The sequence below is a fragment of the Hemitrygon akajei genome, chromosome 9 (genome assembly GCF_048418815.1).
Source record: "Hemitrygon akajei chromosome 9, sHemAka1.3, whole genome shotgun sequence".
In the NCBI taxonomy this organism is placed as follows: Eukaryota; Metazoa; Chordata; class Chondrichthyes; order Myliobatiformes; family Dasyatidae; genus Hemitrygon; species Hemitrygon akajei.
Window position 1 is genome coordinate 138,401,919 of NC_133132.1, and position 27,233 is coordinate 138,429,151.

The 27,233-nt window shown below is 37.9% G+C and overlaps 1 protein-coding gene across 17 annotated transcripts in view; it reads right to left on the reverse strand.

Moving 5' to 3' along the window:
• LOC140733570 (dystrobrevin beta) overlaps positions 1 to 27,233 on the reverse strand; it is a 494,877-nt gene that overhangs the window by 150,388 nt on the left and 317,256 nt on the right. For all 17 annotated transcript variants that reach the window (XM_073057088.1, XM_073057083.1, XM_073057081.1 and 14 more), the window contains exon 11: positions 13,152 to 13,238. In XM_073057088.1, coding sequence (XP_072913189.1) covers positions 13,152 to 13,238 — 87 coding nt within the window. The remainder of the gene's footprint in view (positions 1 to 13,151; positions 13,239 to 27,233) is intronic.

Here is a 27,233-nt window from a genome sequence, read left to right on the forward strand (position 1 = left end):
CCTGGTAGGTCCTCCCCATCAACAGTATCCAAAACAGGCCACAGGGATGCTGTGCTCTTTCTGTCTATTCCCCTTCCCTCTCCTGACAGTCATCCAGCTACCTGCATCCTGACTTTTAGGAGTGACTGTCTCCCTAAAACTCCTGTCTATTTCTGCCTCAGCCTCACGAATGATCCGAACTTCATCCAGCTCCAGCTCCCTAACTCGGTTTGTCAGGAGCTGCAGCTGGATGCACCTTTTGCAGGTGTGGTCATCGGGGACAATTGTGCTGTCCCTGACTTCCCACATACTGCAAACAGAGCACTCGACTGCCCTAACTGCTGCCTCCATTACCTTCTCCTAAGTTAATTAAATTAATTAAAGGACCTGCCCTTACCTCACTGGGAGCAAGCTCGTCCTCAGCCTCTCAAGCCAAAGCCTCAAACCTCCACTCCTACCCTGAGCCACTCACACACTGGCCTCTCCTCTTCAGCTACCCCTCCTTTTATTTGTCCCTGCCAATTATCTCAAGTACTCACTCCCTCTAATCAACACGGTTTAACCCTTCAGTTGCCCTCCATGCTCCTTTTAAAGCACACTCACCTCAGCTCCTCAGCTGCTTCCCAGCACTCAGCGCTGTCCCGAGCCCCTTGCTCCTCCTCCTGCTGCGACGGTCCCTTCTGACATTCTGGCTCCCTTCTTAGTCCTTTGTTTCACCTGCCATCACATCCTCTGCTATCCCTTCTTTCTTTTCATCCATGGTTCATTGTCCTCTCCTATCAGATACCTCCTTCTTTAGCCTTTTTACCCTTTCCACCTATCCCCTCCTAACTTCTTACTTCATCCCCCTCATCTGATATCACCCATAACTTGCCAGCATGTGCTTCTTCTGCTTCCCCCACCTTCTAATTCTGGCCTCTTTTCCCTTCCTTTCCAGCCCTGATGAAGGGTTTCAGCCCAAAATGTTGACTATTTTTTCTTCTCCAGAGATGCTGCCTGACCTGTTGAATTCCCCTAGCACCTTGTGTGCTTCACTCAGGTTGAATTTTTGACTGCAATAAACAAGTAAAATTAAACTAATTACAAGTTTTGAAAATCAATGCAACTGCAAATGCTAGGAATGTCATGCTGAAAATTTCCCCCTCTCTGACTTAGCTTAACCTCTGGAGATACCCAGATCTAAAATAAATAAAACAGAAAATGCAAGAAATACTTAGCTCAAGCCTCATCTGTGGGAAGAGAAACAGGCCAATCATATGTTCATTGGTGTAGCCTGAGCTGCTGAGAATTGCTATCTCTTTCTGTTTTTATTTTATTTATATATTTTTTTCTTTTAACTCATAATCTTTGTGATCATCAATTTTTAAAACTAAAATAAGCAAAATATTAAATGCACAAATATTGCACCTGCCTCAGGCGTAGGCAGGAAATTCAAGGGGATTTAATGGCTGTGTGCAAACGGATTACAGCGAAACAAAGGGGAAATGGATGAATGGGGACAGCCCTTGAGAGGGCATAAACAACCTTCTTGTAGGTCATACGAAAACATGTATATTGTGACATGACGGCAATGGAATGGTATTAAAAATTCCAACATTCAGGACAATGTATTAGCTAGCAATGAATGAGAATCATTTGATACTTCATAACATTTGCAAAATTTGAACTCAGATGCTTAGATTTGAGGTGTACTGCTCTGAAGCTGGTGGAAGGGATGATTTCACCAAAAGTTATATCAATGCAGCAACTGGACCCAGTGAGATTACCCACTTTATTTTTCGCTTTACCCTAATGTTAGACATCAGTTCACAGTGAACACCTTTTGCCAAGTATTTCTGAATCAAACTACTTCTCTTACTTAGGAAGTGCACATGATTTGCTTTGTCTACTCTACAGAGCATCAGTGATAAACCTCCCGAATTATTAAAATTATTCCAGTAAGAAAACTGTTCCACAGTTTGCTTGGAAACAGATATCTTTTACTTTTGTGCAATTATCAGATCCAAATATTGGGCTGCACTGGAGGCTTTGCCCTGAATGTATTCAAATTGAATTTACACCATGATACAGTAGCACGTTGCTTCTCACTGCAGCTTCTGGAGGAAGTGCAAATCTTTACTGGTTCCCAAAAAAGACAAATCAATATTCTGAGAAACTAATTTAGTCATTAATTCAACAAGTTTGGCCACAATGAATCATGGTAGTTGGAATTAATTAGCGATTAATTATGTTGAAGTATCTATGTGATGGTTAAATACCATTTTATTTTCACAAATACATTCTTATTCACAGATCTAACAAAAGTTGAAACTTACTTTCTTTTAAGGTGCCAACACCTGTAACTTGATGAATGAATAGAATGTTGAACAGCAAATTCCAGAATAATGAATACACTACACACTGTACAATATATGATACTTGCCTATTCTACTGAATAGTTTTTTAAAAATCCCAATGAACCAAAATTAAAACTGAAAACTTCAAGTCCGAGTTCATGTATCAAAGTTACCATTTGATTTTATGTATTCAGGAACAGCCACAAGGATGGTTGTTTCATTTATAAGTACAAGTCTCTTGAAAAATAAATCTATAAAGCTTGATCATCACGTGATCATCTGCTCAGGTGGAAGATAACTATAAATACATAAATAACTTGGATTTTTAAATTTGAAATGAGAGACTGCAATACTTTGGACTTAGGTCAGTGGTTATCTGGAAAACCATTATCATTCTGCATCTGTACGGTGCCTTTCTTCATAGCAGCAGTGACTACGCATGATTCCAGTTTAGTTGGCTGCAAATAGGTTAATATCCTGATCAGAGAACTCCGTTAAGTCATTGTTGAAAAGTTACACCTATACCTGACATGATACAAAGTTGCATTTCAAACCCAATTTATTTTAATGCCCAAGTAAAATGTGATGTCACTCCTTTGACTGAATCAGATTGTAAAATGTTGTTGTTATTCTTGACCCCGATTGTTCATTTAAGATTTTCCATGTTGTACTCTCTGTAAACTATATCTTCTCCATTCATACAGGATGTGGGCATCTGGAGCAGATCCATTAGATGGGGAGCCAATACCATAAGATCTAGGAGCAGAATTAGGCCATTTGGACCAATATTTCCTCTCAATCTCCTGCCTTCTCTCCATACTCTTCACACCCTGACCAATCAAGAATCTATCAACCTCTGCCTTAAATGTACATAAAGACTTGGTTTCCACAGCTGCCTGTGGCAGATAGCTCCACTGATTCACAATATGTCCACACACTGCATGTGAAGGCTTCTCTGATACGATTAAATTGAAAGTTCCAATGCGACAAAGAAGAACGTTAATTATGTCCAGCCAGGTTGTGGTGCTGGTCAGCACCTTTCCTCCCTTAAGGTACAAGAGCCTGCAGGCAGATGCAGTAACTTTGTAGGTGGCGCATAGTAGATTGGTACCTGGGGCATCAGACAGTAAGCCTCACTGTACTAGACGGTGCTGCCTGCATTCATCCAGGCCTATGGAGAGCATTCCTTCACACTCCTAACACCCACGTACAAGTAGGAGCGCCTTTTCAGTAATCTGAGATGAGCTACTTGCCCAGAATGACTAGACTGTGACCTACACCTTCTATTATCATCACAGGATTTATGTCGCTCATTTAATAATTATGAGTCAAACAGTCATTGCCACATACTGAGACGTGGATGATGCAGGGTATAGTGAAAGCAAGAAAAGTGGTGAGATTCCCTCACTGGAAATGAGACATCTTTGGCACGAAGGTCATTTGCAAAACCTGCTGTACATATCCCAAACCATGCAGCTCCATTGCTGAATTATAAACACTGACCTACTGTGAAACATTTCAATTTCAAAATTCACATCCTCCTTTCGATGTTCCGAGATCTCCTTATTAAACTCTGTAACTTCTGTGCACCTCCAGTCCCTGCCAGTGGCCATGCCTGGCCGCCAAGATTCCAAGCTCTCCCTTACTAAACTTCTCTAGCTCACTTCCTTCCATGAAGACAATTCACTAAAAGAAGCCTTCTGCCAAAATTTTGGTAATTTGCCTGTAGTCCTGAAATGTCCCAATGTCACGCTTTGTCTGATAATTCTATGAAACACCCTGGGGCATCTCACTATGTTAAAGGCACCTTGTAGTTGCTGTTGTTAGCAGACTAAATAAATGCTACTTCTACATTTTCAATTACATAAGATAGATGGCATAGAAAGCAGAGAAGGGAAATGAATTCTGACATCCCAACTTCAGAACATTTTTATCTGCAGCTGTATCAAGTTAAACACAATCCGATTCATCCCTAGTCTTGAAACCTAGGATACAGATTTCTTCTTTTTTGGTTGTATGAGCTGTATGACCCTTTCTTGTCATGATGCAAAATTATGGCATGCAGTTATTCACAGTTCAAGATTCTGACCAAGATTTCTTGATGAAATATATGACATTTACCATGTAAGTTTGTGGAAGCATTGCCTTGTTAAAGTAATGCCTGGAGACTTTGCAAACAGATTGATATTTAGTATTAAGATGTCTACTGCTACTGGCACCAATTAACAACCCCTGCTTTTAAAAATGTTTTTATACATATGAAAATAGAGTTTTAGAAATATATCGTCTAGAAAAATGGATGTTTAAATTGACTTACCAATTGGGACTATTTTCGTTTGATACTCCAGAATTAGTTTTGAACGCCAATCATTTTTAATGCAATGTTAAGATTGCATTAAACCCAATTCAAAAAAAGAATGACTCTACACAAATTATTAGTAATCTCAACTGGAAATAATCATCTGCCTTTGATGTAAAATGACAGCTCTTTAAGTTCATATGTACCTGCACAATTTAAGCATACACACACTAAATATAATCCCGTAGAACCAACAACCATGTGCTTCTGGAGCTTTGGGCTGCAAATAAGCCCAGCAGGGCAAGTAATAAAACATTCTTGAAAGGACAGCTCATATATTTTGTGAAAGCACGAAGCTCAATGGGATAAATACCTTCCCTAACCCAGTTACAAAACCATCAAAATGAAATATTGATGCTCCTTTGTGAAATTGGACCTGAACTCATATTTCAGAACTATAACAAAAAAAACTCTCCTTCTGTTAGAAATTTTCATTAAAGATATTCAGTTGTTTTCTCATTAATGCAAGAAAAATGTTTACTAATGTGGCTGTGAGGAAAAGCAATACAATTAATGTATTATATGATTTAAAATCATGATTTCACAGTGCAGTTTATTGTGACAAATTCTAGCAGTATATTTTTGAAACCTATGTATGTCACAATTTAAGAGATAAATGTATTTAATAGATAACTAAAAAACAGCAGTCCACAGACCTTTTGTCAACAAAGAATCAATTCTTTTAGCCAACATCCATCAAAACCAATGAATAAAAATGTGGCCTTATTCTCAAACCAATAAATCGAGTTTTGTCCAGAAGGGAGGAAAGTGAGCTCCCAGTGATTCAATTACTGAAGTGTGGAGTTCCAGTGCTTAACAAACCCTGTTACAATCTCAGAAGCTGTTAACTCTAGACATTTAAAATGTTCCTGACTGTGCAACCACACGAGATTAACATAACACTTTAACACCAATAATCCAGCTGCATTTTTACACAATGTCTGAGAATTACCAATGTCAAGAATAGAAAGTTTTTTTTGGGTTATTTATTTATTTATTTATTTATTAAATTTTTAGAAAATTACAAAGAATAAATGTGATGATAAAATAGTAAAAAAGAGAAAAATAATATTAATTCTCCCCCCTCCCCTTAACCCTCCCCCCCTTAACCCCTATCTAAAGAAAGAAAAAAAAGAAAGAAGAGAAAGATTGCCTGGATATCGGAGGATCCCCACATGCTCCATGGAGTTCAAAATGATTTTAATATTTATTTTTACTTTCCCCAATTACTTTATAATTTTATCTTCAAAGGACCTATGTATTTAATCCTATCTTTGGTAAGTATGGGAGCCAAATTTTCAAAAATATATCATATTCATTTCTTAGATTATATGTAATTTTTTCAAGTGGAATACAACTATATATTTCATTATTGCAACGATCCATAGTTAAATATAAATCAGATTTCCAAGTAACTGCGATAACTTTTTTGGCTACTGCCAATGCAATTTTTATAAATTTTTTCTGATACTTATTCAATTTAAGTTTCAGTATTGTCCCTTCATTATCTCCTAATAAAAATAATATTGGACTATGTGGGAGTTGTACTCCAGTAATTTGTTCCAATAAAAGTCTTAGATTTATCCAAAATGGTTGAATTTTAAAACAAGACCAAGTAGAATGTAAAAAAGTACCAATTTCTTTATTACATCGACATTGGTCAGACATATTTGAGTTTAATCTATTTATTTTCTGTGGTGTTATATATAATTGATGTAAAAAATTATATTGTATTAATCTAAGTCAAACATTTATTGTATTTCTCATACTATCAGAACATAATCTTGACCAGCTTTTTCCTCAATTTTAACATTCAAATCAGATTCCCATTTTTGTCTTGATTTATGAATTCCTGATTTAATTGTCTGTTTTTGAATCAAATTGTACATACAAGATGTAAATTTTTTAATTTTTCCTTTTTGAATTAATATTTCACTAGGTTTTGGCATCAACATTGTTTGACCCAGCTTTTCTCGTAAATAAGCCTTTAATTGAAAATAACAGAAAAGAGTGTTGTTTGATATTTTATATTTATTTTTTATTTGATCAAACGACATCAATATACCTCCTTCAAAACAATCACCTATATATTTAATCCCCTTTTGGAACCAATTATGTAAAAGTTTATTATCCATTGTAAAAGGAATAAGCCTATTTTGAATTAAAGTTCTTTTTGTTAATAAAGATTTCTTTATCTCATCATCCATATTTACCTTATTCCATAAATCAATCAATTGTCTTAATATAGGAGATTCTTTTTTTTCCCGTATCCATTTGGATTCCCATTTATATATAAAATCTTCTGGTATGTTTTCTCCTATCTTATCTAATTCTATTCTAATCCATGCCGGTTTTTCTTCATCAAAAAAAGACATAATAAATCTAAGTTGATTTGCTTTATAATAATTCTTAAAATTTGGAAGTTGTAACCCTCATAAATTAAATTTACATGTCAATTTTTCCAATGATATTCTTGACATCTTTCCTTTCCAAAGAAATTTCCTTACATATTTATTCAGTTCTTGAAAAAACTTCTGAGGTAATTGTATTGGTAAAGTTTGGAATAAATGTTGCAATCTAGGAAATATATTCATTTTTACAGCATTAACTCTACCTATTAATGTTAATGGGAACATCATCCATGTATCAAGATCCTCTTTTTTTTTAATAATGGCAAATAATTTTGTTTATATAAATTTTTTACATCATTATCAACTCTAATACCTAAATATTTTATCCCATTTATTAACCATCGAAATTGAGTTACTAATCAACATTGATTATAGTTTCCTTTGGTAAGGGGTAAAATTTCACTTTTATCCCAATTTACTTTATACCCTGATACTTTCCCATATTCTTCCAATCTAAAAGATAATCTTTGCAAAGATTGCAATGGGTTTGTTAAATAAATCAAAACATCATCAGCAAATAAATTAATCTTATATTCTTCTTGATTAACTCTAAAACCCCCAATGTCTGAATCTGTTCTAATTAATTCAGCTAATGGTTCTATTGCCAATACAAATAAAGCAGGTGATAATGGGCAGCCTTGTCTAGTTGACCTCATTAAGCAAAATGGTGTTGAAATCTGACCATTTGTAACTACTTTAGCTTGAGGATTAGTATTTAAGGTTTTAATCCATTGTATAAAAGATTTTCCTAACTCATATTTTTCCAATACCTTAAATAAAAAATCCCATTCCAATCTATCAAATGCTTTTTCTGCATCTAAAGCAACTGCCACACTCATTTCCTCTCTTTTTTGTGCCAAATGAATTATACTAAGTAACCGGGTTAAATTATCCATTGATTGTCTGTTTTTAATAAAACCTGTTTGATCCATATGTATTAATTTTGGTAAATATTTAGATATTCTATTAGATAAAATTTTTGCTATTATTTTATAATCTGTATTCAACAAAGAAATAGGCCTATATGATGTTGGTTTTAAAGGATCTCTATCTTTTTTTGGCAATACAGTTATGATCGCTGTTAAAAAAGATTGTGGGAGTTTATGCATTCTTTCCACTTGATATATTAATTCCATAAAAGGAGGAATTAATAAATCTTTAAATTTTTTATAGAATTCAGGAGGAAAGCCATCTTCTCCTGGGGATTTATTACTCTGAAGTGATCCTAAAGCTTCTTCAACCTCTTTTAATGTAAAGGGCATATCTAATCCTTTCTGTTCTTCCAAATTTAATTTTGGAAGGGTTATTTGTGATAAAAATTTATCTACCTCAGCAATCTTATTTTGTGATTCTGATTGATATAGTTCAGTATAAATTTTTTTTTAAAGTTTCATTAATTTCTAAAGGTTTATAAGTAACCTTATTTACACTTGTTCTAATTGCATTTATTGTTTTAGAAGCCTGTTCTGTTTTCAACTGCCAAGCAAGAATCTTACGTGATCTTTCACCTAATTCATAATATTTCTGTTTAGTTCTCATAATTACTTTTTCTGTACGATATGTCTGGAGTGTATTATATTGTAGTTTTTTATTAACAAGTTGTCTTCGTTTTTCTTCTGTCATATATCTTTGAGATTCTTTTTCTAACTTTATGATATCTTTTTCCAATTGATCTATTTCTGCCATGTATTCCTTCTTAATTTTAGATGTATAACTTATAACCTGACCCCTTAAATATGCTTTCATCGCTTCCCATAATACAATTTTATCCTCAACTGAATGTAAATTTGTATCCAAAAAAAATTGAATCTGTTTTTTCATAAAATCACAAAAATCTTGACGTTTTAATAAAATTGAATTAAATCTCCATCTATAGATCGATTCCTCCTTATCCATCATTATCATTGCCATTATCAAGGGGGAATGATCTGACGGTATTCTTGCTTTATATTCCACACTTTTCACTCTATCCTGAATATTTTTTGATAATAAAAAAAATCAATCCTTGAGTAAGTTTTATGTCTATTTGAATAAAATGAATAATCTCTTTCTCTTGGATTAATTTTTCTCCATATATCAATCAGGTTTAAATCTTTCATTAATGATAAAGTTAGTTTTATTACTTTTGATTTTGTAGCAACTTTAGTTGACCTATCCAAAACTGGATCTAAACAAAAATTAAAGACTCCACCTATTAATATTTTATCATGTGCATCAGCCAAGTTCAAAAAAACTACTTGTATGAATTTTGCATCATTTTCATTTGGTGCATAAATGTTCATAAGAGTCCATAATTCTGAAAAAATTTGACAATGTATAATCACATATCTCCCCACAGAATCAATTACTACATTTTGTATTTTAATTGGTAAAGTTTTATTAACCAAAACTGCAACTTCTCTCAATTTTGAATTAAATGAAGCTGCAATGACATTTCCAACCCAATCTCTCTTTAATTTCTTATGTTCTGTTTCTGTTAAATGTGTTTCTTGTAAAAAAAAACTATATCTCCTTTCATTTTCTTAATATATGTTAAAACTCTTTTTCTTTTCACAGGTCCGTTAAGTCCATTAACATTAAAACTTTAAAAATTAAGTAAATTAATCATTCATAATATCTTGGGAACTCTTTAAAATTCTCCATGTTGCTATGAGTCTCTCCCCAACCATCCAGGCAAAAAAGAAGAAAAATAGAAGAAAGGTAACTAATATATAAGAAAAAATAATACCCCCTCCAACTAATGTTGGGAATAAAAAGAACACAACATTACCCCCCCCCCCATTTTACGAGTAATGGCAATCGCCATGATTGTACATGTGAAACTCGCAGCCATCGATCAGGAGCTCCTCCAGCCCCCCCGCAAAAAAAAAAGAAAATACATTAGTGAAGAAAAAAAAAGAAAATAATTAATGTCTCTACTCCCAATTAATTCTCCTCAACTATTTTTTTCCTTATAAATGTCCGTCAAGTCCAACCTTAATTCAGTCTTCATCATTAGTCCACTTCATTTCTATAATTCTTTACTCCTCCTCGTGGACATCAGGTAATTCTTGTACAAATTTCTCTGCTTTCCGGTCATCAACGAAAAATCTTCTTTCTTCGTTATCCAGGAAAATGATCAATTTTGCTGGGTAGCTCAATAAAAATTTATAGCCCTTTTCCCATAAAGATTTTTTCACTGGATTAAATTCCTTCCGCCTCTTCAGAAGATCATAACTTATGTCTGGATAAAAAAAAAACTCTTTTCCCTTCTATTATCAATGGCCCATTTCTCTTTTTAGCACCTTGAGTAGCTGCCTTCAAGATCATTTCTTTATCTTGGTACCTTAAGCATTTTATCAAAATTGATCTTGGATTTTGATCTTGTTGAGGTCTTGGTCTTAAAGCTCTGTGTGCTCTTTCAATTTCAATTACTTGACTTCCTTCTTTCATTTCCAAAATTTTCGGAATCCATTCTTGAAAGAATTTTATTGGATTTTCTCCCTCTGTACCTTCCATAAGACCAACAATTTTAATATTATTTCGTCTACTAGAGTTTTCAAGCACATCTATTTTTTCCAATATCCGTTTTCTTTCTATTGTCCAGGCAAGATTATTGTCTTCTATCTTATTTATTCTTTCAGTGTTTTCTTCCATTTTTACTTCCATTTCTTTAACTTTATTATCCATCTTCTTTTGTTTTTCCACCACATTATCGAGGGTATTCTGCATCCTTCTTATATCTGTTCTTATAGCTTTTAATTCATTCATCATATATATCAGGATATCTCTTATGTCTCCTTTAATCTCCTCCTTCTTTTCCTCTTCTTCTTCCTCTGTGTTTCCCAAAGAGTCTGATTCCACTTCCGATTCACTTCCAATTTCACTTCCAGCCGTAGTTGGGATTTGTAGTTTTGTTAATATCTGTTCATGCATACTTGTTTCTTCGCGCATGCGTTGTTCTTGCCATTTCTTCTTAGAGACCACTGACATTGCTGCAACTTCCTGTCCCGCATCATCAGAAGTGCCATGCACTTCGCCGGGAGGAGATCCAACTTGAGTCTGAGGCTTCGCCGAGACGGTTAGGCCTTTTTCCCCGCCGATTTGCGCAGTCTTCGAAGTAGTAGCTTTCTTCTGTTTCGGTTTAGGAGCCATATCAAAAAATAATCCTGAGTTGCTTATAAATAGTTTCTAGTAGGTATTTGTTAACTCTTCTTCATTTAAACCCTATTTCATTACTTTTTACGAGGGAGCTGGATTCCCAACGTCTCGATCCTACATCATCACGTGACGTCCCCCAAGAATAGAAAGTTAAGTTAAAGTCTGTCCTGAGCTTTATAGGCTCATTGGGCCGGTCCTTATGCTGCTTTCCGTGGTGTGAAGCGACTGAGAGTACGAGACTCCCCCCCGGATAGGATGCCAGTCTATTGTGAGTTTAACCCCCAGCATTTTGCCAGTACCCATTTTCAGCTGGGTGGACTGAAGCAATGTGTGGTTAAGTGCCTTGTTCAAGGACACAACACGCTGCCTCGGCTGGGGCTCGAACTCACGACACAAGAATAGAAAAAGCCTGCTTAAATGTCATTAATTAAAGATATTCTTCAGCTCAGGGCTTTCCATTTGGTATCAAAATCAAGCAGTCTCTTACTGGATGTTGCAATTAGAGTTAAATATTACCAACATCTACTTATCACCAGCATCAATACACTCATTAGTCATTATGCATACCTGCCACATTTGTGACTGAAGTGTCATATTACTGATTTAAATGTCAATTTGTCATTGGTTAAAGGATAAGTTTGCTTTGAAAAGTGGGAAAGTAATTTCATACACCGCTTACAAAGCCCACCGGATATCGTTGGCCTTTGAACAACCTCTATTGATTTGAAGCCAGGACTCAAAGGTGAAACAAAGGAGGTTCAGTTTGAAAGCTAGCCTTCTGAACAGCAGGAAGCAGACATGCATAATGTATGTCACTACAAATCGAAGCATGTTAAAAGGTACATCAAACAGCAAGGATGAACATTTCAAATATTTCAAGGAAGAATTACCGTTTATTGAATTGTTCCATTGTGCCTTTTGAAATGCTGAATTGATCAGGCACTAAAGTTCACAACTGCACCTACTCCACATTAACGTAAACTGCTAATCACAAACTTAAATCAGTACAACTCAAAGTACATCAACTAAAAGTAAGACATTCACACAAAGCTTACATTAATACTTGTGCTTTTCAAGATCAAACATATCTCATGATTTCCACAATCTCATTTAATCTGCAACTTTAATCACACCTGTTAAATATGCTTAAATAATAGGCAACAACAGGTACAATAGATATGCTCTCAGGATGCCCACATGTCAAGTGAAGGAAAATATTAGAATTGTTATGCAGAATTATGGGCCCAATTAGTAAACTGATATGCTCAAAAGGTAAGGTTATTACATAAAGGAATGGGTTCCATCATTTCTAAAGCAAATGCAGAAATACACAAAATACTTGAAAACAGAAATGTAAAGATACCACCTTACAGATGTAGTGTTATTGAAATATTGGAAAAGGTGAAACACAAAAGCCATCCAAACAGATTCTGAATTTGGCGAATCTCAAATTGACATGCAACTTAGAGGCAGTTACAAATGAACAGATCTTGTTCCCAGTTTGGGAAGGCGGAAAAAAAAATCAGCCTAGTGAACGCGGATGTTGATATGTACAGTATATTCATTTCCCACCTTCCGGGTCAACAGTCAATTAACCAAACATCAGTTGCTGTGAAGTCACAGAAAAAACCTAGATGAATAGTAATTCATTAAATACATTCAGAATCTGTGAGTGAGTTTTATTTTCAGATTTTTTTGCTTGGTCTGCCTTTTTCAGATTTTCAATCCAGGCTTGCCAATGATTAACATGTGCTTCAATTGAACTATTAATGCTGACTGGTTTAAGTACAAACTAAAACTTGTTTTAAAAAATGGCAAATTGACTGTGGTATTTTGTTATAGAACCAGTTATAACAAATAAGTTGGATTGACCTCTTCTTGACAATATCACATAGTTGTCACATTGACACTCAAGACATACAGTACCTTTTTGTAGGAGTCGGTGCTCCAGAGGAAATCACTGAGTGGGATACCATGGCATCATTCATGTTTGGCAATGATCGTTGTTGGGGGCTAGAAAGCAACAAAAAAAAAAGTAATCAAAGAAAGTAGTACACTTAATAACATCTTTCAAGGATACACTAAACTAGACTATATTTACAAATTCATGGACATCAATATTCAAGTGGAAAAGTTAATTTCCTACATGGATAAAAGATTTCTAAATGTTATTTTAAAGACAGCTGAACCGCACACTAATTTTAAAGGTGGAGGACTTAAGTGGATGCAATTAATAACCTTAAGCACAAACTGCATTCCAAGAAGAAGTGATTGTTCAAGTTGCTGAACAAGGTCAAAGCGTTCTTCCAAGTTGTTGTGGGAGTATAATTGTCTTCGGGTCTTGCAGGCCCATTAGTAAGCTAATGGGTGTAGCAGCAGGACACCAATGACCATTTTGGAGAGTGAGCTCGGCTGAAAGCTTCACATGGACTACAGAAAAGATGGTGCAGATTTCCAGAGCCGAAATGCCCTGTTCAGTACTCCTTGAAGAATGAGATAATTATCTCAGCGGTGGCAATGTGAGACGAAGGTGAAGTGGAAGACGATTGACACTTGCAGGCTTACTTTGAACCTAAAGTGAGTTGGGTTAAGGGAGAGGAAAACCTCAGATCTTGTCACCAATATGTGAAGAGAGATGATGTTGGGAAGAAATGAAAAGTCGAGATTAGGAAAACACCAAACAAGTGCAAGCAGGCATATCAGCTGTTGGAAGTTGTTTGGTGAGGGTGGGGGCTCCACCTGATCTTGACAGGGATTTCAGAAATTAGCTCAGTGTACGTGCAACGTAACTCAAGCTAAGAAACTTACTTGCTTGAGAGGTGCCTGGTCAGCATAAGGTTGATAATTTACCTAGTCAACTAGGCTTCCCCAAACATAGATCAAGTTGCTGTACATTCCTCAGCAGTACTCCAAAGGCATTTGTAGGAACTGACATCATCGTGGCATGGCCTATGTCAGATTCTCAAGTTATCTTAGTGAATCGCACCACGAACTACCTGGTCTATTTTTCAGACTGATGAAATACAATCCAAAAATATTTTAGATTGTATCACGCTTGATGAACTAAAGGTAATTTTGTTCACAGTGCTGAAATAAAGCATAATGGGGAATGAAACACCTTATATGCATTTTCCTGAGTGATTTTATTGATAAGTGGAAAATGGGTTAAGCACAAAATAACAAAAAATTAATGTGAAGTTTGCCATCAGAATTTCAAATCCCTCAAAATGTTTTAATGTGTTCATGGAATCACATATTAATAATTTATTCTTATTGTTCAGAATTATTAATTAGTTTATTGGTAATTTTTACATCTAAAACTAGTTTAATTTCAAGAGCACTCCCTGAGTGATGAGCTTTCTAACTGAATCATTTGTCATTGGGGGGGGGGGGCAAAAAAACTCCGAATCCTACGCTGACATATATAGTATTCTCAAGTAATCATGCTCTAGTTTTGCTCAGGAGAAAGCCCTTCAGCCCATCTAGCTGGTGCCAAATTATTATCTTGCCTAGTCCTGTCTACCTGCACCAGAACCTTGGACCTCTATACCCCTCCCATCCATGTACAGTACTTATGTTGAAATTGATCCCGCATCCACCACTTCTGCTGTCAGCTCGTTCCACATTCTCAGCACCGGTGAAGAAGTTCCCCCTCATGTCCCTCTTGAAACATTTCACCTTTTACTCTTACCCCATGATCTCCAGCTCTAGTCTCACCCAACCTCAGTGGAAAAACCCTGCTTGCATTTTACACAAACTATAACCCTCATAATTTTGAATGCCTCTGTCAAATCATGCCTCATTCTCCTGTGCTCCAGGAAATAACATCCTAACCTTCTCAACCATTCCCTGTAACTAGGGTCCTCAAGTCCAGACAACATCCTTGTAAGTTTACTCTGCACTCTGCAATCTTACTGATATCTTTCCTGTATGTAGGTGGATCAGAACTGAACACAATACTCTAAAGTAGATCTCAACATCGTCTTATCCAATTTCAATATAACATCCTAACTCCTGGACCCAATCAATTGATTTACGAAGGCATATAGTCTCTGTAGAGATTTTACCATTGTATATCATTGTGAGATGCTGTAACTTCCAACCCTAATGACAGGTCCTTTATCAAGGCCAGGACCATTACACAGCTATGACAACAGATACAAGTTGCTGAAGCGGCTTCAGGTCTTCCATAATCACGTGCATGTGAAGAATGCCCAGGACCTCACAGCCATGCAAGGAAATGCCAGCTATTTCAATCAAAAGCTCTTCCCAAAATTCCTGAAGTCCTATCCAACAAATCAACAGGGTGAAAAAAAAGAGTAACTCAGTCTTCTTCTCTTTCCCGATTGCAAAGAAAATAAAATCATATGGTGCTAAAGTGGAAAATATTCTTGAGATGCCTAAATTGACTATAGACACACATTTTTAATCATCTTGTTCTTTTTTTAAAAGGATCAAATCATGCTGACAGCTAGGCAATAATTTCAGAGACCTGCTGTTCAAGTCTCAGAGTTCCGTAGATATGAAACCAAATATGGAAGTATAAATGTGAAGAAGAGAAGCTGGTAAATCTGATTATCTTCTCCTCTCCTTGGCTCATTGTTGTACTCATCAACTGAACAGTTGCTCCCATTACAAGGCTCCTGGAAATCAGCGTTTCTGCTCAACTCCAGGAGAGACCGGTGACTCTATCTGAATAAATTAATCTCTTCACTAAATTTTGTTCATATTTGAAATATCTGTTCATGTTTTAATATTTTGATTCCTACCAATATGTTAAAAGAAATTTCATACTTTTAAAATTGTTATTTACAATAACCATTTTAAGTGCTATCATTGTAAAGATATTTTTAAATCATTCAGCAAACTTTGAGAGTCTGGGACAGCTGACGAGCTGCCGCAGGCTTGTCTTCAGCATGAAGCCAGGTGCAGAGTGAGTCAAATCAACTCATTAGTCTTCTGCAAATGAAAAAAATTAGGTGTGCTTTGTGAGATATCTTGGGCAGTGAGCTAGGTGAAGGAAATAAATTGCACATACCTCCTGTCTGTTACATTACTCTTCGAGGTTGAAATGCTAAAGTTGGATATATTTTATGGCAGCCTTGCTCTAAATTCCTACACCTATATTTGTTGCAGAAACTGTGTAAGTGTGACCAATTACATTTATGAAGGCAATGCAGCACTTGAGAGAGGCGTGTCTCGCTGTTTTGTTTTAAAGATATTTTGAAATGGGCTAAAAATAAATTTAATCAACTGAATAAATGAAAAATGTAACAAAAAATAAATTTAGTTCAAAAATCAAGCTTCTCCAAAAATACATCATCAAAATAAAATGAAAGGGAGAAAACATAAGCCTTAAATAAGCAACTTTTTAATTGAAGCCATGACCCACTTTGAATGATTTAGCCAGGTTTCTGGTATACCAGTTGTCACTGATGTAAAGTGCACTCAAACCCGCCCGGCTGCATCCCCATGGAGATGGTTATCGACTTCAGGAGAACTTTCCCTCATCCTTACATCGGTGGCACAGCAGTGGAAACTGTGAGCAGTTTCACACTCCTGAAAGGCACATCTTGCACAAGCCCTCATGGTCCTAACAGCTCATCCTACACGATCAGGAAAGCTCACTAACGTCTCTACTTTCTGAGGAGGCTGAAGAGAGCGGGACTATCAACATCCACACTCACGTCCTCCTACAGATGCACAGTAGACAGCACCCTATCACGCGGCATCTCTGCATTGTACGGAAACTGCACTGTGGTGGACAGGAAGCCTCTACCACCCGACACATTACTGGCACCAGCCCACCTGCTATCAAGGACAAAACTGGAGTGGGATACAGTTCTGTGCAAAGGTCTTAGGCACAAATACATTACGAGGGTGCCTAAGACTTTTGCACAGCACTGTATCCTACGTGTGTCCAGTTAACAAATAACACTAAATACTACTGAGATAATACAAAGCTAAGTACTCTTATTTCTGTTTCCCAACCACACTTCTCCTTTAACCAATGCACACTACTGTGCAAAAGTACTGTATATTGCTATATATAGCTGCCAAAGAAAACTTTAAATAGTCATAGTATTATGTAAATTAGTCAATATACAAAGAGGTCATCGATAGAATACAGAATAGGTGAGAAATTGAGCTTTATATGGACAAATGGAATTCATTGTAAAGAAATACAAAATAAATGCGATAATATAGCCCACCCAATTTTGTGCTGAGAACTAATCACTCATTAAGTGGTAATGAAAACATAAAAATGGCTATTGTTTCAAACTCATCTTCTTTTGCTCTTTTAGTGTGCAAGCAAAGCCAATCAAGTATTATACATTCTTCATTAATTATTTCTCCAAGATAGAATGGAAAATTCCTGAAGACCATAAGGCTTAGGAGCATAATTAGGCCATTAGCCCATCGAATCCACTCCATCATTTCATCATGGTTGATCCTGGATCCCATTCAACCCCGTACACCTACCATTTTCACCATGTCCTTTGATATCCCGAGCAATCAACAATCTATCAATTTCCACTGTAAATATACCCACGGATTTGGCTTCCACCGTAGTCTGCAGCAGAGCATTCTATTGATTCATCATTCTTCAGCTGAAAAAATTCTTCCTTACTTCTGTTCTAAAAGGGCACTCCTCATTTTAGAGGCTGTACCCTTAAGTTCTGGATACCCCCACCAGCAGGAGCATCCTCTCCACATTCACCCTATCTAGTCCTTTCAACATTAGGCAGGTTTCAATGAGATTCCCACAAATTCTTCTAAATTTTAGTGAGTAGGGGCTCAAAGCTCCTCATGTATTAATGCTTCATTCCCAGAATAACCCTCGTGAACCTCTTCTAGACTCTCTCCAATGGCAATATATCCTTTCTGAGATAAGGGTCCCAAAACCATTGACAATACTCGAAGTGCAGCCTGACTGGCGACTCATAAAGCTTCAGCATTATCGCCTTGCTTTTATGTTCTATTCCTCTTGAAATAAATGCCAACATTGTTTCTTTACCACAGACTCAATCTTAGAATTAACCTTCCGGGAGTCTTGCATGAGGACTCCTAAATCCCTCTGCACCTCTGATGTTTGAAATTTCAGCTCATTTAGATAATAGTCTGCATTATTGTTCCTTTTACCAAAATGCACCATCATACATTTTCCAACACATTTTCACACCATCTGCCACATTTTTGTCCATTCTTCCAATATGTCTAAGTCCTGCTGCAATCGCATTGCTTCCTCAGTATTTCCTACCCCTCCCCCTATCTTCATATCATTCACAAACTTTGCCACAAAGCCATCGATTCCACTATCTAAATCATTGACAAACAATGTGAAAAGTAGCGATCCCAATACTGACCCTTGAGGAACACCATTAGTCACCAGCAGCTAACCAGAAAAGGCTTTTATTCCTACTCAATGCCTCCTGCCTGTCAGCCTTTCCGCTCTCCATGCCAATATCTTTCTTGTAACACCATAGGATTTTATCTTGTTAAGCAGCCTCATGTGAGGCACCTTATTAAATGCCTTCTGAAAATTTAAGTAAATGACATCCGCTACCTTTCCTTTTTTTTCCAAAAATATACTTTATTCAGAAATAATACAAAATAAAATGATTTGACCACCCTACTTGTTAATTCCTCAAAGAATTCTAACAGGTTGTCAGGAAGGAAGCATGTTAAGTCAGCACATAACATAAACGATACAGCTCCGTGTCAGATTCTGGAACCTGGTGTTATAATCAACTCAAAAATGGCCAGTATTCTTCCCGAGAAAAAAGAAATTCATGACAGCAGGTCATTAACAAAAGCTATGTTCAACAACAGAAGACACTGTTAACAACAAATTCAGGCCTTTATCAAGCATTATCACATTGCTCCTGTATCTGATGACTGCATCTGCAGTATTCTGCATTTAGATGATCAGATTAGTCTGCAGAGAGGTATATTCCATCAAACATGTTTTAAAGTCAAAGTACCTATTCCACACCCTGCAGAGTTTATAATTTCAATGAACCAACTATTATGGATCCCTACCATGTTGCAAGATTAGATGCTTCTACATTTCCCTAGGTACAACCTACGAAGTGAAATAACTATTGCCTTGAAAGTACTCACCATCTAATTAACCACAGTTCAAAAGATAATGAAAGAATAAATAAATTTCACAAGCAAAGTTCTGTCTTTATTAATATTTAATGTCCTTCATAAAGTTGTGTTTTCTTGAAGGTAAAACATAAATATAAATCAGTCTCCTTTAATTACATTCCAGAAGAGACTTCAAAAGAGCAACACAAGAGGTCTAAGAAGTCAGCAGTTCAGGCAGCATCTATAGAGAGAAGGATCAGCCGAGATCCTACATCAAGATCAAAATGTCAACTGCTCATTTCCCTCCAAAGATGATCCCTGACCTCAAAACCAAAGTTCAAAGTCAAAGTAAATTTATTATCAAAGTATGTATCTATTACCATATACTAGGTTGAGATTCATTTTCCTGTTAGGCAATTAGATCATTCAGGCTCTGGGCCTGTATTCACTGGAATTCAGAAGAATGAGGGGTGACCTCATTGAAATCTACCAAATGGTGAAACGCCTTGACAGAGTGGACATGGGAGGTTGTTTCCTATGATGGGAGTGTCTAAGTACACATCCTCAGGAAAAGAACTGATTGAAGTCACCTCCTCTCAAAACCTTCAATGTCCAATTGGCCACACGTCAAAGCTCTTTTTAAGACACAAAATTTACAAACAGCAGTAGGCCATTCAGCCCATCTAGTGCACACCACTATTTCATCATGGTTGATCCATTTCCTTCTCAACCCCATTCTGCTCATAACCCTGACTGATCAAAATCCTATCAACCTCTGCCTTAAATGCACCCAAGGACCAGGCCTCCACAGCTGTCTGTGGCAATGAATTCTACAGGTTCACCACCCTCTGGCTGAAGAAATTTCTCATCTCAACTCTAAATAGATGTCCCTCTAGTTTGAGGCTGTGCCCCCTGCTCCTGGATTTCCCTGCAAAAGGAAACATCCTCTCCACACCCACTCAACCACTCTATCTGGGCCTTTCAACATGTTATTTGTTTCAATGTGATCCCAACCACCACCACCCCCACCATTCTTCTAAATTCCAGTGAGTACAGGCCCAGAGGCTTCAATTGCTGCTCATATGATAACCCTTTCATTCCCGGAATCATTCTCAGGAACCTCTTCTAATCCCTCTCCAGTGTCAGCACATCTTTCTTAAATAAGGGGCCCAAAACTGATCATAATACTCCAAGTGAGGCCTCATGAGTGTCTTCAACTTTACATCCTTGCTGTTATATTCTAGTCCTCTTGAAATGAATGCTAACATTCCATTTATTTCCTCACCACCAACTCAACCTGCAAATTAATCTTTTCCTGCTTATATTCCTGCTTTACAATATAAAGAAATACAATAGAACTTATGAAAAACTATAAACAAAGACTAGCAAACAACCAATGTGCGAAAGAAGACAAACAGTACAAATAAGAAAATAAATAAATAATACTGAAAACATAAGTTCTAGAGTCCTTGAAAGTGAGTCTGTAGGTTGTGGAATCCATTCAGTGTTGAGGTGAGTGAAGTTATCCGCGGTGGTTCAGGAGCTGGATGGTTGTAGGGTAATAACTCTTCCTGAAGCTGGTAGCATTGCAGGCCACTTCCATCTTTCTATTAATCCGCTCTAATCTGCTTCTAATGATCACCTTTCTTACTTTTCGGCGTCCAACAATTGCACACCTTGTGCCTCCATTTATCAGCCTCTAGCATCTGTGCCAACTCCTCACATGGCTTCTCTAACCTTTTTCCCATGTTTCCACCAATCATACCTAGCCTCTGCCTCCCAACTGCACCCTTCTCCAAGCTCCATCTGCCTATCATTCCTCACTGCACCTTGGTCTACCCATCACCCAACGGCCCCTGCCTCACACATACCCCCATGCTGCCCCCCTCTATACCAGCTCTATACGCTCCCACTTTGTGCTTTCAGACCAGCAAGGGCCTCAACCCTGAAAAGTTGACCATTCCTTTCCCTCCACAGATGCTTCCTGATCTACTGAGTTCTTCAAGCAGAAGCACTACAGAACAGAAACAGGTCTCTTGGCCCATGACGAACTATTATTCCACCTAGTCTCATCGACATGCACCTCGACTATACCTCACCCATCCAAGTAACCATATAACAATTACAGCACTTATCCAAACTTCTCTTAAATGTTGAAAGAAATCCCGCATCCACCACTTTCGCTGGCAGCTCGTTCCACACTCATTCATGTAAAATAACTGTGTTTTCAATTCCAGAACAGAAAGCATCTTGGTTAAGAGATTATATTTATTGCATGACAAAAAGTATGCCTTTTGATAGCAATTACTATTTTATAATAAACTTGTATCAGGAAAAGTTGGCAGGTAATTCTTTATAAATGGTGAAAATAATCTGCTACAAGAAGTCAGCTGCATAAAGCTAAAAGAAAAACTGAATACATTAATTACATTGCAAGTGCATCTAAAAAAGTTGCCATTTTCTAAGGAAGGGACATTTATTTTGTCAGCAAATTTAGAACATATCCTACTACCTGGTGCATACTGGAAACAGTAGTTTTATTTCAACATCTCCACAGTAATGAATTCTCCTCCATGCACCAAATAATATGGACCTTTCCTTCAACACCAGAGATCCCAATGCAGCAAAGCAAGATTAATTCTTTCTCCAACTTTTAAAACCACTGAAGAGTTACAATGCAAGCAATAAAACCAGCAAATAGCTCTGTCACATCGCCAACCAGTTGAATTGATATTTATTCATACCCAAAAGATATGGAGACAGGTAATCAATAGATTACAAACTGCAGCAAAGGAACCACGAAACCAAGTGGCATGTTACAATTTCTGGAGTCACGCAACCTTTAACTCCCACATTATCAGCTCACATGCCACATGGGCATTTTTCACTGTGGTTGCTTTGTTGCTTGACATGTTCTGTTTTGATTTGTGTTCCGTATTGTTCTACTGATCATCATGGACGTGTCGTGTTGGTGTCAGAATATGTGACGGAACTTGCAGGCTGCCCACAGCACATCCTTGGGTATGTTGGTTGCTCACACAAATAAGACAAAAGATCAGAATTGGACCACTTGGCCCATTGAGTCTTCTCCACCATTCCATCACGGCTGATTTATTATCTCTCTCAACACCATTCCCCTGCCTTCAACCCATAAATTTTGACGCTGTGCTGAATCAAGGATCTATCAACCTCTGCTTTAAATATTCTCAATGATTTGGCCTCTACAGCCGTCCATGGCAGTAAATTCCACTGACTCTCAATCCTCTGGCCAAAGAAATTCATAGAAAACATAGAAACATACAAAAACCTACAGCACAATACAGGCCCTTCGGCCCTCAAAGTTATGCTGAACATGTCCCTACATTATAAATGACTAGGCTTACCCATAGCCCTCTACTTTTCTAAGCTCCATATACCTATCCAAAAGACTCTTAAAAGACCCTATTGTATCTGCCTCCACCACCATTGCCAGCAGCCCATTCCACGCACTCACCACTCTCTGCATAAAAAATTTACCCCTGACATCTCCTCTGTACCTACTCCCCAGCACCTTAAACCTGTGTCCTCTTGTGGCAACCATTTCAGCCGTGGGAAAAAGCCTCTGACTATCCACATGATCAATGCCTCTCATCATCTTAAACACCTCTATCAGGTCACCTCTCATCTTCCGTCACTCCAAGGAGAAAAACCGAGTTCACTCAACCTGTTCTCATAAGGCATGCTCCCCAATCCAGGCAACATCCTTGTAAATCTCCTCTGCACCCTTTCTATGGCTTCCACATCCTTCCTGTAGTGAGGTGACCAGAACTGAGCACAGTACTCCAAGTGGGGTCTGACCAGGGTCCTATATAACTGCAATATTATCTCTTGGCTCCTAAATTCAATTCCACAATTAATGAAGGCCAATACACCGTATGCTTTCAGAGTCAACCTGCGCAGCTGCTTTGAGTGTCCTATGGACTCAGACTCCAGTATCCCTCTGATCCTCCACACTGCCAAGAGTCTTACCCTTAATACTATATTCTGCCATCATATTTGACCTACCAAAATGAACCACTTCACACTTATCTGGGTTGATTCCTCCTCATCTCTGTTCTAAATGGATATCACTGTTCTTAGACACACACACTACAGGAAACATTCTCTCCACAACCACTCTATCTAGGCTTTTCAATATTCTCTATGTTTCAATGAGATCTCTCCTCCATTTATCATTTCTTTGCCCGGCATTATTACCTCTCCAGCATCATTTTCCAGTGGTCCAATATCCAGTCTTGCCTCTCTTTTTCTTTATATATCTGAAAAAAACTTTTGGAATCCTCTTTTATATTGACTGACTAGCCTTCATAATTCATCTTTTCTCTATTTCTGGCTTTTTTCCTTGCCTTCTGTCCATTTTTAAAAGCTCCTCGAATTTTCCACTCATTTTTGCTCTATTGGATGCCCTCTCTTTGGCTTTTATGCTTTCGTTGTCAGCCACAGTTCCCTCTTCCTCCCTTTAGAGTACTTCCTCTTCATTAGAATCTATCTATCCTTCAGCTTCAGATTGCACCCAGAAACATCAGCCACTGCTGTTCTGCATCATCCCTGATAGTGTCCCCTTCCAATCAACTCTTCCCAGCTCCTCTCTCATGATACTGTAAATTCCCTTTATTCCAAAGTAATACTCACACATCTGACTTTATCTCGCACTGCAGAGTGAAATAATCTCATGATCACTGCCTCCTAAAGTTTTCTTTACCTTAAGCTCCTAAATCAAATCTGGTTCATTACACAACAGCCAATTCAGAATTGCCTTTTCCCTAATGGAGTCTTAACCACAAGCAGTTCTAAAAAGCTATCTCCTAGGTATTCTACAAATTCTCTTTCTTGGGATCCAGCCCCAATCTGATTTTCCCAATCTACTGTATGTTGAAATTCTCCTATAACTATTGTAACATTGACATTAGATAGAAATCTAAAGCACGTTACAGGCCCTTCGACCCACAATGTTGTGCCGACCAAGGGACCTACTCTAGAAACTACTTAGAATTACCCTACCACATAGCCTTCTATTTTTCTAAGGTCCATGTACCTATCTAAGAGCTACTTAAAAGACTCCATTGTATCCGCCTCCACCACCGTCGCCAGAATGCATTCCACACATCCACCACTCTCTGTGTGAAGAAGTTACTCCTGACATTCCCTCTGTACCTACTTCCAAGCACCTTAAAACTATGCCCCTTCATGTTAGCCATTTCAACTATGCCCCCCATGTTAGCACTGGGGCTCCACAGGGGACTGTCCTGTCTCCCTTTCTCTTCACCATCTACACCTCGGACTTCAACTACAACACAGAGTCTTGCCATCTTCAGAAGTTTTCTGGTGACTCTGCCATAGTTGGATGCATCAGCAAGGGAGATGAGGCTGAGTACAGGGCTACAGTGGGAAACTTTGTCACATGGTGTGAGCAGAATCATCTGCAGCTTAATGTGAAAAAGACTAAGGAGTTGGTGGTGGACCTGAGGAGGGCTAAGGCACCGGTGACCCCTGTTTCCATCCAAGGGGTCAGTGTGGACATAGTGGAGGATTACAAATAGCTGGGGATACAAATGGACAATAAACTGGACTGGTCAAAGAACACTGAGGCTGTCTACAAGAAGGGTCAGAGCCGTCTCTATTTCCTGAGGAGATTGTGGTCCTTTAACATCTGCCGGATGATGCTGAGGATGTTCTATGAGTCTGTGGTGGCCAGTGCTATCATGTTTGCTGTTGTGTGCTGGGGCAGCAGGCTGAGGGTAGCAGACACCAACAGAATCAACAAACTCATTCGCAAGGCCAGTGATGTTGTGGGGGTGGAACTGGACTCTCTGACGCTGGTGTCTGAAAAGAGGATGCTGTCCAAATTGTGTGCCATCTTGGACAATGACTCCCATCCACTCCATAATGTACTGGTTAGGCACAGGAGTACATTCAGCCAGAGACTCATTCCACTGAGATGTAACACTGAGTGTCATAGGAAGTCATTCCTACCTGTGGCCATCAAACTTTACAACTCCTCCCTCGGAATGTCAGACACCCTGAGCCAATAGGCTGGTCCTGGACTTATTGTCCACTTGGCATAATTAACTTATTATTATTTAATTATTTATGGTTTTATATTGCTATATTTCTTCACTATTCTTGGTTGATGCGGCTGTAACGAAACCCAATTTCCCTCTGGATCAATAAAGTATGTCTGTCTGTCTGTCAACTCTGGAAAAAAGCCTCACCTCTATCAAGTCGTTCCAAGGAGAAAAGGCCGAGTTCACTCAACCTATTCTCATAAGGCATGCTCACCAATCCAGGCAACATCCTTGTAAATCTCCTCTGCACTCTTGCTATAGTATCCACATCCTGTAGTGAGGTGACCAGAACTGAGTACAGTACTCCAAGTGGGGTCTGTCCAAGGTCTACTCAGATCAGGGGTTCCCAACCTGGCACTGGTCCATGGTATTAAAAAGGTTGAGAAACCCTGCTCTAGAGGGATGGTGGCAGCACATGGACAAAGCGTGCACAATCCTCTGTTCACTGCAGCTAATTCAATCAGATGGTCAGTGGAATAAGTTTAAATTTTATTTATTATTAGGCATTTTCCAAAAAAAAGTATTAAAGTTTCTTCCAGATCACCATCCCTACAAGCACTTGAACTTACGATTACTCAAATTGCTACTTGCAACACATCAAATAAAACATCTCAAAACCAGAAAAACACCAAATCGCCATGCCATAGATTTCTTCCCCCCAAAAACTGTAAAGCTTTGCTTTTGGATGAAAAACACTATCAAATCCAAATGCCAAAATAAACTTTTCAAATTGAGTATTTTAAACCACTGGATGTTGAAGTAACTGTCAAACCAAAAGACATGCCACTCACCGATCTTATTTTAATCCACTAATGTTTTATCATTAAGATTTAGCATTGTTTCTCCCATTCACCCATCATCCCATTTCCTGTCGACAAGAAGAGTTAAGACCCTTCTCATTTTCAACTGCTTCCAAGTTCTACGCTCTGTTTGCCCTACAACACTTGAGATTTCTGTCCTCCAATTCCTCCTACACACCTTGGTTTTAACACCCTTGCTGCTGGTAGCCATGGTCCACCTGCAGCTGGAGATTAAGTTCCTCCCAGATCCTCCCCTACCACCTAGTCAATTACAAACTTACAAAATACACTATTACACAGAACATCAGAGAAGGCCTGAAAAGCTGAGCTTTCAAACACATTTTGTTGCATTGGGAGGGACTTGTGCAGAGAAATGGGTTAAATCAAAACAAAAAAAGGGAAGTGCAAAGTAGGATGCAGGAGTCAGTAATATTTTGCTAAAGTGGGCGCAATATCAGCGTGACTCACTAGAAAGTGGATTGTCTGAACACAATTAGCCGGTATCAAGGACATTTGAGTAATTGTGCGCCTCTTCTCAAGGCAAGTTCTGTGGAGCTCTTCAGTTACGTCAGAGCAATTAAGGAACAATTCAGCAGACAAGCATACACTGCTGCAATCAATCAGCGACCACAGGATTCAGAGAGCAAGGATGAAGCAGGAGAACTGATTACCTCCTCTGCTGTGCGATTGATACAACTTACCCCCACAACGTGGAAGGATTGTCTCACACACACTAACTCACCTCAATAGCTAACTGGGGGAATTGCAAATTGCTCAAGACTGGCTGTTTAGAAAATAGAATTTCATAGCACAAGATGAACACGACATTAGTAAGGAAAACAGCAAACCTCTTGAAAAATGGAGCCATGATATTTCTTCCCAGTAAGATCCACTGTTAGGATTTTAAATGTTACACTATTATCAGAAATATGTTGTGCACTTAATCTATGCAAAATTATATGCTTGTTTTTTTTTAAAAAGGGCTAAAATTGCATCAAAAGCTTTTAGAA